Source organism: Melampsora larici-populina (genome assembly GCF_000204055.1).
Source record: "Melampsora larici-populina 98AG31 unplaced genomic scaffold MELLAscaffold_22, whole genome shotgun sequence".
NCBI classification, from domain to species: Eukaryota; Fungi; Basidiomycota; class Pucciniomycetes; order Pucciniales; family Melampsoraceae; genus Melampsora; species Melampsora laricis-populina.
Genome location: NW_006768786.1, coordinates 190,976 through 207,145, shown reverse-complemented (window position 1 = coordinate 207,145; position 16,170 = coordinate 190,976). Strand labels below are relative to the sequence as shown.

Here is a 16,170-nt window from a genome sequence, read left to right as displayed (position 1 = left end):
TCGCAAATCCAGGAATCGTCGTAGGTTTTGATTCCGACAATTTCAACTATCACATTTATGACGTTAAAGATAGAAAAGTTTATATCACCCCACACGTGACATTCAACGAAAACGTATTTCCATTTGTGTCAAAGGATACAAACCCCAGCCCTAGTGAAGATCGTGTTAGGTCCTTCTATTTCGATGATGATGAATTACTTCTTGAACCTGCGATTGAAACAAATCGTAATGATGGTCAAGTTAGCTCTGATGATTTAGAAGAATCGAACATTGGTCAAACTTCGACTAAAACTATTGATCCAATACCAAATGAAATTATTGAAACTCCTTCAAGTACAACACCACCAAATCAATCCAAGTGTTTAGAAACTCCAATTCCTGCACAACGCTCAACAAGAAATCAAACAAGTGTAAATTATAAAGGAATGTGTAACCTCGCTATTTTAGAATCATGTGAATTTGAATCTTACTTCTCATGTCTTCCTCAAGAGTGTTACGCCGTATCTAATGCAACACCTGACCCGAAATCCTTCAAGAGAGCCATGCTGACGGGTGACTCCCAGAGCTGGCATAAAGCTTGTGATAAAGAGATGGAATCTTTGTTGAAGAAAGGTGTATGGACCCTTGTTGATCGACCCACTAATAAATGTATTATTAGAGGAATGTGGATTTTTCGCCGGAAACTCAAAGGTGACGGATCTGTAAAATTTAAAGCTAGGTTTGTTGCTTTAGGAAATCATCAAGTAGAAGGTCTCGACTACGGTGAAACATTTGCACCTACCGGAAAGCCTACGTCATTTTGTCTTCTTGTAGCCTTCGCGTCCATCAATGGGTGGGAAATTCACCAAATGGACGCTGTGACTGCTTTTCTGAATGGAATCCTTGAAGAGGAAATTTATATCGAACAACCCGAAGGATATGTCATTGTAGGATATGAAGACAAGGTACTGAAACTGAATAAATCACTGTACGGACTCAAACAATCACCCAAAATTTGGCAGGACGATGTTCAAGATTATTTAGTTAGCATCGGGTTCATTCAGTGTAAAATCGATCATTGCATTTATATCCGCTCAGATGAAGTACTTCAAAAATTTACGGCAGTCTATGTTCATGTAGACGATATGGCTATCACCGGTAATGATGCTCTTCAATTCAAGAAAGAAATATCTTCAAAGTGGGAAATGGAGGATTTAGGATTGGCACAAGTGGTAGTTGGTATTGAAATCAATAGAATCAACTCTCATTCTTATTCACTTTCCCAAAAGAGATTTGCTGAAACAGTTTTAGAAAGGTTCAATATGACGAATGTTAAATCAGCATCCACTCCTCTTACTCCCAATTTAAAACTCTACCGCGCTACTGATGAGGAGGTTAACAGCTTTGCACTTCTCAAATTGAATTATCGCAGTGCAGTTGGCTCTTTGATGTATCTGTCTCAGTGTACAAGACCTGATTTAGCTCACGCCGTTGGAGTTCTCTCTCAACATCTTGATAGACCGCCCATCACTCACTGGAACGCCGCCCTCCAAGTTTTTAGATACTTAAAAGGAATCGTAAGCTTAGGAATCACGTACAATGGGAGGATTTCAAGTCGAGTCTCAGGTCAAAAGAGTTTCAATCTTCCAACTTCCCACTGTGATGCTGATTGGGCCGGTGACAAGTCAACTCGGAGATCAACAACGGGGTATATATTTACATTAGCTGGTGGAGCGTTGTCGTGGAAAAGCAGGCTGCAACCAACAGTTGCTCTTTCTTCTACCGAGGCCGAGTATCGAGCTGTGACTGAAGCTGGACAGGAGCTTCTCTGGCTTCGTCGTATGATGGAGGCATTTGGATGTTACGATTCCGACCCAACGATCCTTCAAAGTGACAACCTTGGCGCGATTCATCTAACTTCAAAATCAACATTTCACGGTAGAACTAAGCACATTGAAATTCATCATCATTGGATACGTGAGGTAGTCAAGAATGGCAACATCAAACTCCAGCACTGTTCAACTGGAGAAATGGTTGCTGATCTTTTGACAAAAGCGCTTGGAAAACAACAGTTCATCAAGTTAAGAAGTAAGTTAGGTTTAGTGTGATTGCGCCTTAATGGTCTTGAGGGGGTGTGTTGGAGGAGTAGAAAGCTTGAGTCAGTGTAGGATCAATCTCGAGTTGGTCAATGTTTCAAAACCATAAAGTCTGAAGACTCTTAAGGAAGTACTTGACAAATCCGGATGGAATGTAGGAATGATTTTAAATGAAGCCGTAGGATTAAATTAAAGAGAAGGATAATAACGGAAGAAGTTCTTCCTCTTTGGGAAATAATTAGGGGTAGTTGTGTTTCGTGCTGTAGCTGTTTTTCTCTTATAACTCCCCCCTCTCTTACCTTTTGAATCTTTTTCCCCCATCGAGGAATCAGATTTAAAAGGTGAGTCAATATTTTTAATCACTACCGCTCAAGTTATATTTTCACTACTATTGAACTTTACTAAAGTGTTTAATCTTTACTCTCAATCTTTTTCTCTCTTATACTTTCTATACTCTGTAGTGTTTCTTTTTATCTTCCTCGTTCCAACCTCCAGGTTCGTCATCACGAGTTTAGAACTCGAAAGTTTTCTTTTATCTTGTTAGCCGTGTCTCGTCAACACAAAGGCTAAACAAAAGTTGTTACCTTTTTAAAAGGTTAGTTTGTCATGTGTGTGTGTGTGTTACCATCGAGGAATCAGATTTAAAAGTGTTTCTTTTTATCTTCCTTGTTCCAACCTCCAGGTTCGTCATCACGAGTTTAGAACTCAAAAGTTTTCTTTTATCTTGTTAGCCGTGTCTCGTCAACACAAAGGCTAAACAAAAGTTGTTACCTTTTTAAAAGGTTCTGTCACAGATCTTCTGCGTCGTGCTCAAGATCTCCATTTTCTTACACTATTTACGCGCCGCCTTTTGATATGCCAATCCAAACGCCCATCTTTTTGGAAGGACCTGGGTAGCCAAGTTCGCACATGAGGCCTATCTCGACATGCGATCTTCTGTGATTGATGAACTCCAGGTGAGTGCCTCTTTCGCTTTCCTTTTTTCACTATTGTCATTATCTTTTCCTTAATTCTCCTCTTTTTCTGATGATCGATGATCGATGATCTGTATTAGTCTCTTAAAAGCTCATTTGGGCTCATACATGACGCTTGGACCACCCCTGGTAATCGATATGGATTCTTAGGTGCAAGTGTCACCTTTGTCACGAAGGATTGGACCTATGTCACGAGGCACTTTGCCTTGAAGCTCATCGCATGGCATCATAAGGGAGATTGGCTGGCTGAGCCATTGAACAATCTCCTGATCAAGCACAGGCTACATACAAAGATAGGTTTTTCGTTTTATGACTTTGTCTCACTGTTTTACTTCTAATCTAACTAATCATCATAGTTTCTTTTATTTTATCTACATGATCTCCCAGACTCACGACTCAGGAAGCAATCACAATACACTAGCTGAGGCCATGAACATACAACTCCAGAAACACGCCGAGGACAACAACGAAGTTTTTAAGTGGAACCACAAAACACACCAAGTACAATGCGTGTGTCATAAGTTGGCACTGATTGTCAGTGGAGGTCTTCAATTGCTCGGTATCCAGGCCCCTCCACCTCCTCTTGTGAAATCGACCATGCTTGGGGAATTTCTGATTGCAAACACGACTCTACAAGCTGTCCCTGAAGAAGACAAGACGGCCGAAGGTGCTTTAGGATGTGAAGGAGAGGAAAATGATGCTCGCGAGGTTGACGACTCCGATCTGCAGCCTGCTGTGGAGAGTCCTGATTGGTATGGTGTTATCGATGGGCCTCACGAAGAACTTACCCCTCCAATCGATCCATTGCCAAGCAATCGCAATGCTGCAAATGCAGTCGCCTTGCTGATGACAAAAGTAAGATACCTTCCTCACTTTTTTCACTTTTTTTATATATAGCGTATGTGTTTGCTAACTTTGTGTTACATTAATTAAGCTGGATGTTGTAGGACGTAAGATTGGTGGTTCGGCAGTGATGTGCTCCCTCTTTGATGCCGTCAGCCAAACAATGCTCTCGGAAAAACTCCCCAGGCCAATTCCTGGATACGGCATACGTTGGAACATCAAGCTCCAATGCTGGAAACGATTGTACAACGCCCAAGAAGTAAGTTCACAATATCAATCCCTTTAGATTATTGATGACTTACATTTGTTTTTGTAACTCAAGGTGATCGATCATATCTTGAAGGAAGACCAAATGGACGTTCCACGCAGGGCTGGACCAAGCCGAGTTGTCGAAACTCCATTAGCTCCAGACCTTCACCGACCTCGAGGAATCTTCAATAAGATTATGATATCGCCAAATGAATGGCGACAGGTGCGAGGACTGATCAAGATTCTCCAGGTAAGCCATTGTGTTTCCTTTGTTGTCTTAGTGGTTGAAAAAGTTTTGTACAATATTAATATGTGGTTACTTGTACTAGGAGTTCGAGAACTTGACCAAGTTCTTTGAGCAAAGCGGTCCCACTGGCTCATTAGTAATACGTGAATACGTGAAGCTCAAGAAAGCTGTTCAAAAGCACATCGATTCGACTCAATCACGGGCCGAGCCGCTCTTTCCAATGTACCACTCTATGCACGTGCGAGTCAAGGCCTATCTTAAAGAGGCACTTGAATTGCACGCTCTTATCCTTGCAACTATATTACATCCAAGTTTACGAATCGATTATTTCGACTTTGCCTTTGGAGAAGGCTCCGATGAAATCCTGCTTGCTAAGGAGCTCATTGAAACAGCCTATGCAAACAAAAAACTCGAAATGGAAACTGATGGGCCTTATGAACCCATAACATCTAACTCTAACCGTGCTGCTACAAATGGAAAAAGCTTAGGAGCTGTGGAAGAAGACGAGGAATTCCGCAAACACAAAGCCAAGAACCGACGCAACACGGCTAATGAACTCAGATCCTACCTGGAGATGGCAGAGGATCCCTCAGAAGAGGTTGGTGAGAACCCTCATCTGGCTTTGGAATGGTGGAAGGTAACTTTGTCTTTATTTCACTCTTTGTCATGGTCAAATTCATTACTAAGTTTGATAACATTCTTCAGTTGAACAAAGGAAAGTATCCGATATTGAGCTGCCTTGCTCGTGATTACCTGGCCATCAGCGGCACATCATGCGCTTGTGAGAGGGGTTTCTCCTGTGCTGCCGATATCTGCACCCAAGACCGGAGCTTGCTCAAGCCTCGACCAATCGAGAGACTTGTATGTGGCCGTATGTGGTCAGTGGAAGGTGTGCAAATGAAAGGCCAGTTTGTCAAAGCGGGGGAAATTATGAATCAATGCATTGCCAATGATGCATCTATCCGTGCAAGAAGGTCTTGAGGGAATGTGTTCCCTCCAATAATTTCTATTTTCCTAATTGTCTTTTCCTCTCTATTTTACTTCAACATTGAAATTTTTAATAATATTTAGCTTTAATCTTTATGTCTCTTTAATAAGATTTGTTTTACATTCTATGGTGCTCAATTTGAATACATGCTTCTCCCTAATGTGCCAGGTACTTACATAGGTACTGTACTATACCGTATCGTACCTGTACAAGGTACGATACGGTATAGTACCTAAGTATCGCCCCATGATACCAGTACAGTACAGTATTGAGGGGTGGCCAAAAATACTGTACTGCCTGAGGTTTTTTACAGTACCTAATTTCTAGGTACTGTACTCCGTACAGTATCTCCCCGTAGGTACTGTACTGAGTACCTTGATTTTGAGTATTTTTGTTATAGGTACTGTACCAGTATCTTCGATACTGTACTGGTACAGTACCTGTGGCTGCGTTGCCTTAGGGCTGTGACCCGGACCCTTTCACAGAGCTGATGGTACGCGCCCCGGGGCATCCAGATCCTGCTCGATGACAGCTGAATATGGCCCCTTGGGCGCCGGACCAGGCCGGGGTGCTGACCCTTTTTTTGCCAAAAAAACGCCTTCACACCAGTCTCTTACCGGCCCTGAGCAGTTTCCAGAGGTCATCGGGCTCAGTCAGGGCTGAATTTGGCCCTGGGTCCGGCCCTGAACTCTCAGGGTTGGGTCACAGCCCTACATTCCCTCAGAACTTGAAAGATCAGAAACAGATGTTGTAGCTAACCTAACTAAGTCCCTCTCAGACAAACGAGTAGTTGAGAGAGGGACTTATAGGCTATAGCTTATCCACGAAATTTGGCGTGTGAGCCTGTGGACCTTTGGCTGGGGCAATTTTATCATCCTACATACACCTGTGCTGGTATCAGCATGCCAAACCAAATGGATATCAATCTATTCAAGCTCAATGTTTTGGATAAATTCCATCCTCTGTGATTTGTTGCAGAGGATTCAGAGAGTCATTTACTCCTGTCTTTGAGAAACTCTCAACCACACTCAAAGTTTACAGGAAAGAGAAGTTTTTCAATCAATGTTTTGATGACCTTCCTGGGGGTAAGTCTCTATCTATAAAGACCTGTGTATGTAGAATGATTTGCAGAATAATTCATTTCTTGGCTCCAGGGGATTTTTGTAAGCAAGATAATGCAGTGCGTTAGTTTGAAAAATGCTCCAGCCAAAGGTCCACAGGCTCACACGCCAAATTTCGTGGATAAGCTATAAGTCCCTCTCTCAACTACTCGTTTGTCCAAGAGGGACTTAGTTAGGTTACATAGATGTTGTAGTCACGTGGATCTGTACACAACTGCGGCACAGACATCACGTGATGTAGTTATCAAAACTCAGCTCCGCCGCTTTCCGAGATTCCACATCAATGTGGAATCTATGTCTTTTGTTTGCTTATGGGTTATTTGTCTTTCCTGCCGTTCACTATACATACATAACAGATTGTAGATATTCCCTGTTTCCAAAAAAAATGAATTTTATATTACTTTTGCTAAAAAGGAAGCCCGGGTTGAAATAAAATAGAAACAAATGTAGCCCAGAATTTCGCCGCAGTCACTGCGGTGGGTGTGGAAGCTGAGCATCCGCAGTCCAGATGATCCTCTTGGGTGGGTTACTACTGTCCACATATTCACGAATCCATCCTACCTAATCTTTTTCAGCACTCTTGAAATATGAAATCAAAGCACCAGCACGTCAACCCAATCTTTCTTGATTATTCTTCCCCATCCAATCCATTGGTCAATGAAGGTGTCAATGTTGATTCCCCGGAATCTGATACTGCTCAGGTGATGTTTTCAAGCTATTCACCTATTGTGTATATTATCCAATATACTCACCTTTGTCTATTCCACATCTTACAGAGCCCTCAACCAAGTATCAACAATGAACAAGACAATCAAGACGACACCGAATATACCTTCAACTTTGACTGTGAATTTTGGGTTCCTTGCAAGACGGTCAAGTCAGGGTTTTCACAGATCTCTTGCTCTGACTGTGTGGTTCCTTGGAGGGCGGATCAATTTGATTTGGAGAAACTCAAAGCAAAGTGTGCTGAATTTGCCAAGGACGATAAGCAGTCACTTGAAAGATTGATCAAGCTTTCATCAAACAGCAAGAAGAATCCTGGTGTGTGGACTTGGTATATCAAATCACATCCTGATTTCCCAAAGACTTTGAAGGCTCGAAAGCAGTTAAGCGAAGCCAAGGTCCAACAATGGGTTGAAGAAGGCAATGCTGTGTTTCCCGGTCGGGAGTCTAGGATCACCTATGTTGCACCTCATCCAAACAAGGTCAAAGCTCAAGCTGAAAAAGTGAGTCCGTCCCATCTGATCAAGCCAGGTGATCACCACATGTCTCATTTGTTTTTGAATTTCTTCAGGCTGCTCGCACCGAGAAAATTGCTGCTTCAGCTGAGCGCATGCACAAGCTTCAGGTGAAAAAAGGAATTGATAGGGATTTGTTTGACACCAAAGAGGTGAGATTGTCTGTCTTCTAACCCTTGTCATCAAACTGGACTGATGTCTTTTTATATGATCTCCAACCCAAGTCCGAACGTGGATCAGACGACACACAACAAACCGCTGGCGATCGGGAGGACCAGTTTGCAAGTGACCTTCTTGACCACCACAAGATGGATGGCCGCTACCACAAAAGGTGTCCGATTGTGACAGATCCAACCGATTCGACTCGTTACTTTGTTTTGACGCTTGAAAAAGCAGAAGACTGGGCTAAGCTACGAGTGAGCCCAACACCATTGTTTATTATCTATGTAAGCTGACGTTTAGGTGTTTCATTGGCCAGCACAAAGATGAGGTTGACATAGATACTCCTCCCGCCCATTTCAAATACGACCTCAGCAAGAAAGCCAAAAACGAAACTCTCACTTCATCAAGTGAAACTCCTGATGTTAACAGCTTCACCCCTGCCGCTATAACTCAACTCGTGGTCGGACTCGCAGGGGCCATTGGGGAAGCGGTACGATCACCTCAAAAGCAACCAGCTGGCGATGTCGAACCACCAATTACCCCATGCACTCCTCGTAAACGAAAGAATACACCTGAAGATTCTACTCATGTGTCGTCATCACCTCCTTTTGCATATGATCCCTTTGCTGAAAATGGAACAGAAGGATTCCTCAAGTTCTGCACATTACCAGATGACAGAAAGCAGCACCTTCGCAAGATCTTAAAAGATGCAGAAATTACCGACCATAGAATGATCACAGAGACACACTTATCTCGAGAAGATCTAGCTCAACAGGGATTGTCTAAGGCTTCAATAACTATGCTGTATGGAGATGCTCATAAGCATATAAGTAATATGAAGCCTGAAAGAAGGGCTGCTCCAAAATCAAGGCGAACTTCAATTTTTTAACTGCTTGCTCTATTCCGCTCGGAAATCCAGGCAAAAACATTTGTTAACTGATCGCTCTATGCTGCCTTATGCGGATTTTAACCCCCCATCATTGTTATCAGTGGGTATATCAAATTTAAACTTTGAAAAGAAATACAATCATGATGTTTATTAAGAATTATGGTACTGTGCCCCTTCCATACAAAGTAAGGTCAGTTTGCATGATCGAGCTTCAAACTAAGCTCGAGATTTTTGAAGACACAGATCGCCCCCCTGGCGTAGAAATGGAGTGTCTTTTGTCTAGAGTAAGATCAAGCTAACACTTTAGCTCGATCCTGGTCGATCTGATCCCCTCCCAAAGCCCAGTAGCCTCAGATGATCGAGCGTCAGATTAAGCCGGATCTCGATGAATTGGAGACATGGAGATTCGCTCTGGGTTTGACACAATGTGTCTTTTGTTTGTCCCAGGATCGAGGGAACTTTTTAGCTCAATCTTATCTTTCTTACATCACACTCAACAAAACAAGGAAGTGTGTTTTTAGACCATTTGAATCTCCTAGGATCGATCGATTTAAGAGTGACATGGTGCTCGTGGCCCATTTGATCATCTCAAGATCCACCTAATCTTGTCTCTTATGTATATTCGGGCTCAGCCGAAACAGAGAACAGTTCATCTTAGATTTCAATCGATTGTCTCCTCCAGAAGACCATCATCCTTCTATTACAAGAATTATAAATAAAACTAAATCTACCCATTGGATCTATCTAATTCCGTTCAATAGTTTCTTGAATTAAATGATGATTGATAATGAAAAACTGATTTGATCTAGATCTATCAAATGAATCAATCTGATTTGGTTTGATATGTAGTTTCTTGTTTTGAATGATGATTTGATAATGAAGGATTGATTATTCATCCATTGAATCAATCTGATTTGGTTCTATAGTTTCTTGTATTGAATGATGATTTGAAACTGAATATCCGATTTGATTTGATTTGATAAGTTGAGGATTTGAAGACTTTGGGTGGACTCGATTTGATTGGGAGATGTAGAAGAGATGTAATCTTCAACTTGTTGGTCTGATGCTGATCGATTTGAAGTTTAGTTGCACCGAAGACGCTTGAGAACGAATCGCTCGAAGAAAAGATTGATAAGATTGATTTTGATGATTTGAAAGAAATTGAATAGATGAGCCAAGAAACTCGAAAACTACAGATAGGATAATGCAAATACCTCATTGGCCGAAATCAGTCATATGTGACCCATTCTACGATCGAGGACTTCATCGAATGTGCGATAATCACAATGGTGGTACAACTTAGGTAATAATTTGGGGCCAAATGTCTTATGAGCAGCCCTTCGTATTGGTCCAATCGGATTAGTCCTGGTAGCCAGTACTTGTGATCGTCGAAGGTCAAATTTGAAGGCGTTGAATCCAAGTTCAATCGGATTCAACTCAGGACAGTATGGTGGTAAGTAACGAAGAAGAATACCTAAAGTTGAAATTGTCCCGCTCGAATTAGCGATTTGGAAACACGACAGAGGAAAGATGATGAGATCAGACACACCTTTCTTACGACAGAGCTCAGCAATTGATCCACCACGATGAATTGAGGCATTGTCCAGTACTAAGACACTATTGTCTGCTGGAAATCGATTCATGCGAGGAAGCTGTACATTGAAATGATCTCAGTGTGGAGTAATGGGTATTGAAGTAGAGGTACAATGACAAACTAAGCTATACTTCAAAAATTTCTCGAATCGCTTCCGGTTCACCGGCCCCTCAAGAACTGAAAGAGCCAGCAAGCCATCATAAGTGATGGCTGGAAGGAGTGAATATTGACCTTGATGCATCTTAGGAACCTTGCGAGTAGTGCGGACTCCAATCTTGCTTCGCTGATGTTTTTGTAGCAGATCCCTCCCACAGACTGCGCTCTCGTCTGCAACCAGTGAGACAACAGAGGATTTCAATACAAGATTGCGAGAAAATATGAGATGAAAAGTGATATTGGACTGACCTGTAAACACCAAGAAATTGGACGGATAGCCCATCATATCGCGCATCCATTTCAACTTTGGCATCAAGGATTTCCGAGTGTTACTGACACAGGCCTTCTTCAAGCTTATCATAAGGCGGCTCTGAAGTTCGAGGTGAACAGTACTTATGGAAGGCATCTTCCCATGCGCATTGTAAAGCTTTTCTTGAATCTTGTCGAGGAAAAGGGATGGCTGGTCAAGAATCAATTCTTCCATGAATCTACGATCCGTGGCATTCAAGTGCTGGCGCCGACCACGGCGTTCGTAGGTGTCGGGATCGCGTATGACTGCACGGGTTAGGTGGTAGAGTTCAATCCATCGGCCAAAGGATCTGCGAGAAATTTGCTTGTTGAGTTGCTGTCGGATTAAAGATCTTGGAAGTCCTCGAAGACTCCAGCGAACCGCGAGCACTTTGATATCAGCTGAATATTTACAGAACCCCATCAAGAAGACAAGTATGAAAATTGATTGGTTGGTGGTAGGCTCTCTTGAAGTAGCTGAATCAAATTGGTTGAGATTGCAGGCGGGGCTGCACCTGCAAAATCTCTGACTGTGTCTGCTGCTGTACATACACTCACTGCAGTGACTGCGGCGAAATTCTGGGCTACGTTTTATTTTATTTTATTTCAACCCGGGCTTCCTTTTTAGCAAAAGTAATACTTACAATTCAACACGGAATAACACGGGATCAAAATGATCAATTGGAACTGATGAAATGTTTTGGAAAGAAAAAAGTGAAACTAGTCTACATTGAGATTTTTTTTCTCAGGTTCAGTTTGTAGAGTGTCAAAGTGTACTGATGTTTGAATGAAAGAGATATATGTGTGTGTACGAGAAACTTAAAACGAAGTTTGAATTGAATTGAATTGAATTGAATACTGAATTGACTGTAAATTGAAATTCATCGATTGAACAAGTGAGATGGTCTTAAATTTAACTACGCAGCGATGACGATAAACGAAACGGAAAAGGGTTTGTAAGAAGAGTTGAGTGATTTGAGTTTTGAGTTCAAACTTATCGATCATTTTGAATCAAAAGTTTGTAAAAGTAAAAACTTTAACTTGAAAATTTTTCGATTCAGAGACTCTTTGATTTTACAACATTTTATTTTACAATTTTAACTTTTGAATCAAGATCTTTTTTTGGGATTTGGAAATTGTGTGTAATAATTTTTGGGGTTTTTTTTTGAAAGACTTTTTCTTTTGAAAGGTTCTACTAGTAAAGTCAAATCAGAATATCAAGAGAAATAAAGTAAATTGAAATTGAGTAGGTTAAATATTTTTATCAAAGTAAACTGATTGACTAATTGTATGCACTTTGACCTTATTCTAAACTTCTTAAAGTCATCTCTGCAATCCAATTCAATCTTAGTATCTCATCTTATCTCATCTCATCTCATCAGTTCAAAGAAATTACTTAACCAATTGGAAAACAGATAGATTATAGCTTACCAAAAAATCAAAACAAATCAAAACAAATCCAAGCTATCATTGATCTCATCATTCAATCTAAAGTGGATATTTGATTGATAACTTCATTCGGCTGGTGTTTTTTTTTTTTGCTTTAGTTTTGATGCAAATCTTTGATGGTAATTGATCAATCTCTTTCCAAACTTAATCCAACTTATATCCATCTTCCTATAAATTGCTGACTTGATTTCAATTAGATCTTTAAGTTTTAGTCATCTACCATCATCATCATCATCACCATTAAAAGCACGAGATAACAAACAAAACAAAAGAAAATTGAACAAAGTTTTCAATCTGATTCTATTGCTTTTTTCTTCTTTTTTTTATGAACTTTTTAGATTCTTTAAGAATCTCAAATATTGAAATCTTGAATAACAAACATTTTGTTGACTTGATTCTGATTGAATAGAAGAAGTGGTGACCAACAAGATACAATTGACATCAATCATCTAATTTTTTATTTTAATCAATCTAAACTCTTTTGATCGATCAACTATATAGAACTATCATATCATATCAGAACTACAACCAATCAAATCAAATCAAGTTTACTTTATTGAAAGTTTGAAATCAAATACATACAACTTACTTCATACCCTACAAGTCGATTCATGAGAAAGTAGATCATCCAATCGCATTCATCCACTTGGCTGCAAAAAACCAAACAAATCCAATCTCATTCATTCAATTATCATCATCAACTTTATACTGGTTTTTCTTTTTTCCCTTTTACAACTTTCTTTTTTTTCTCTCTACTTACCTACCCAAAAAGACCGACGAATTTTATCTTCTTCTTCTTTCTTTCTCTTTCTTGTAAAACAAGAAAACCAATCCAAAACCCATCTCTATCCAATTTTTTTATTCTCACTGTTTACCAAAAAAGGAAGTATCAATACCATGCATCAGAATAATTTAATTCAACATACCTTGAACAATTCTCAATCGAATTTAAATCATCATCATCAAAATCATCAAAATCATTCTAATTCTCATTCTCATCAACCTATCATTAATCAATCACCTAATTCGTCAATCAAACGTATCAAAACAGATGAAGATGATTTAGAATTACTTGCAAAGAAGAAGAAAAATGCAGATGCTCAAGCTGCTTTTCGTTTACGTCGTCAAACTTACATAAAAGTTAGTACTTGCTTTGATTGATTCTTGACTGATTTCTATTTTTATATTTCTTCATTCATAGTTTTACTTTGTGATTTCGTTTGATTACGTGATGAGTTTCTTGATCATTGATTTACTTAAATGATTGGATTGGATTCTCTTTTTTTTTTCTTTTTACGAATTCGATTTCTTATGTAATAGAGTTTAGAAGACACTGTGACTGAACTACAAAATGCGGTAAAGGAAATGGTGAGTGTTAATTTCCTGATTCTCGTTCATCAAATAGTACTCATCAACACTAATCTCAAATCATGCACACGTTAATGATCTGAATGTTAATGAATTCTTTAGGAAGTCTTGGTAAAAACGGCTAACCTTGAAGTGAGTATGATTTGAATAGGATATGATTGATGATCGAGGATAAATCTTGAATTCTGAAATGATGATTCTTTTGAAAAGGTTAAGATCAAATGTGAACAAGTTTCATATTTAGAAAATAAAATTAAACAAAACCAAAATGGAATCTCATCAAGCAACAATCCATCAAGTTCACATTGTACTTGTTGTAGATTCTCAACCACTTACACTTCATCCACCACCACCACCCCAAAGTTTCTAAACCAACAAAACAGTTCATCAAACAACCCAACAAGCAACAACAACAACACATCTAATACTAACTCGGCTAATAATAATCCTAGTTCATCAATAGCAAATCATTCGATCTTAAACTCGGCTCCTCATACTCCAAACACTTTGGAAGCTCAATCAAATGAATGGTCAACAGCTTCAACTTCTCATAGACCTTATCCTTCGATCATCACATCTTCTTCGCATCATCAACCATCTTCATCTCCATCTCATTTACTTCAAGATTCAAGACATTCGAGTAAACTAGAACCTAATCGTCTCTATGATCAAGGAACATCAAGTTGAGTGATTGAATACTGACAATACTTTGTTCTATTTAACTAACATGAATACGACTTTTCCATTTCCCCCCCAAAAACAAACCAGATGATCACGAATCAAACCAAGGAAATCATTCCACAAATACTTATAATCCAAGATGTGATATCTCATTCTTTGATCCCTTCAACATAAACCAATCCACTCCACCATTCTATTCATCCCTAGAACCGGTACTAAACCCAAACCATCAGCCGACCAACTCACTAGACATGAACCCATCCTACAGCCGATCGAATCCGAGTACACCAAACCAATTACTCTCATCCCAATACCCTTCTTCATCTACTGGATCATTATCTCATCCTTCCAAACCTTATCCTTTAAACTATTCTTCGGTTCTTGATGATCCTCATCATCATGCTTTTGGGTATGATGAAGATCATCCTCATCCTCAAGCAGGTATTAAGAAAAGAAGAGAAGAAGAATCTAATCTAACTCAAGCTCATAAACTTAATGGGTTACCTGCCAAGGTGGCTAGGTGTGAACAAACTGTGATGGAAGTTTCGAAAGTCGTCTTACAAGCTAAAGAACAGTTGAGTTGGTTTCCATTTCGTTTTTTGATTTACAAAATTTGGATTTTTTTTTTCTTTTCATTTCACAAAGCAGTCGGGTCTGATTATCGTTTTTTCTTCTTTGGTTTGCTTTGGTAGAGCTCAATTAGTGGCTTCTGAACAACAAAAACGAATCATGAAATTAAACTCTTCTCAAGCTTTTTAAACTATCCATCCATCCAAACATATATCCCAAGTCCAGGTTTTTTCTTCAAACACGCTTTACATATTTTTTTGAAGTATTTTTTTTATATATATCAAATCACTTTTAAATTTCATGGATTTACTTTTTTTCATTTCTTGATGATCTTTTCTTTTCTTTTATGATCTTTTCTTTTCTTTTATGATTTTTTTGGTTTTATGATTTTTTTTGGTTTTTTTGGTTTTTTTGGTTTCTTTGTTGGGGTTTTTGGTTTCTTTGTAGAGGTTTTTGGTTCGGATTAAGGGTTATGTTTTTTTTATCTATCTCTATCTGTGTGTTTTTCTTTATCTTATCTTGTCTGTTTGAGTTTGTTTGTTTGATTTTTTTTTGTTTGATCTTTTTCTGGAATTAATCGTATATCATAACCTTGAATAAGTTTTTATTTAAAAAAACCCTTGATTAGGAGAGAGTGAGTAAATGAAAAGTGATAAAAACTTTAAACAGGTCAAAAGTTTTTTGATTTATTTTTTTAGATTTTCTAAGATTTGATTTTGAGATGTTCATCTTCTTGTTTAAAAGAAGAACTTTCAATCAAAATGATGTCTTGAGAATTTACCACTCATTTGATCTTCATAAATCTCTAAGGCCCTCCCCAAAGTAAGCTTGAAGTTATGAGCTTTGATATGTACTGCAGCAGAGATTCAGTGCTGGTCAAGCTTCAGAGGTGCTGGCCTTTAGGAGAGCCAGTGAGAGTTGCTAACTGAGACCTGCCACTAACAGTGTCAGCCTTTCATACACCATGGCTTGATCTCACCTGTCTTGTTGGTGTCCAACCAACCTACCCACAATACCTCTGGTGAAATTTGTCAAAGGTTATATTCCATCACTTACACAATGAATGAAGTTGTTAAGCCTTATAAAACTTCACATCCACTGGTCTCATCCACTCAACAAGCCATTGCCTCTGTCAGAATATCAATGCTACTCTTTAAATTTCCACCCTCCCTCTCTGAAGACTTTCCTGACCTATACTTGGCTTTCTCCCTTTGAGACCTATTCAGATTTGTGGCTGTGGCTACTAAAGCTTCCGATTTCACAAACACCCAAAAGGCA

General features: G+C 39.4%; 1 protein-coding gene across 1 annotated transcript; it reads left to right on the top strand.

Annotated features, from left to right (window-relative positions):
* Positions 1–13,170: 13,170 nt before the first annotated feature.
* Positions 13,171–14,328, top strand: MELLADRAFT_63764 (uncharacterized protein; the record flags this gene model as incomplete). Its single annotated transcript, XM_007410921.1, has 4 exons — positions 13,171–13,413; positions 13,594–13,641; positions 13,744–13,773; positions 13,852–14,328. The coding sequence occupies 4 exons, from the start codon at positions 13,171–13,173 to the stop codon at positions 14,326–14,328; spliced, it is 798 nt and encodes a 265-aa protein (XP_007410983.1).
* Between the last annotated feature and the right edge of the window lie 1,842 nt (positions 14,329–16,170).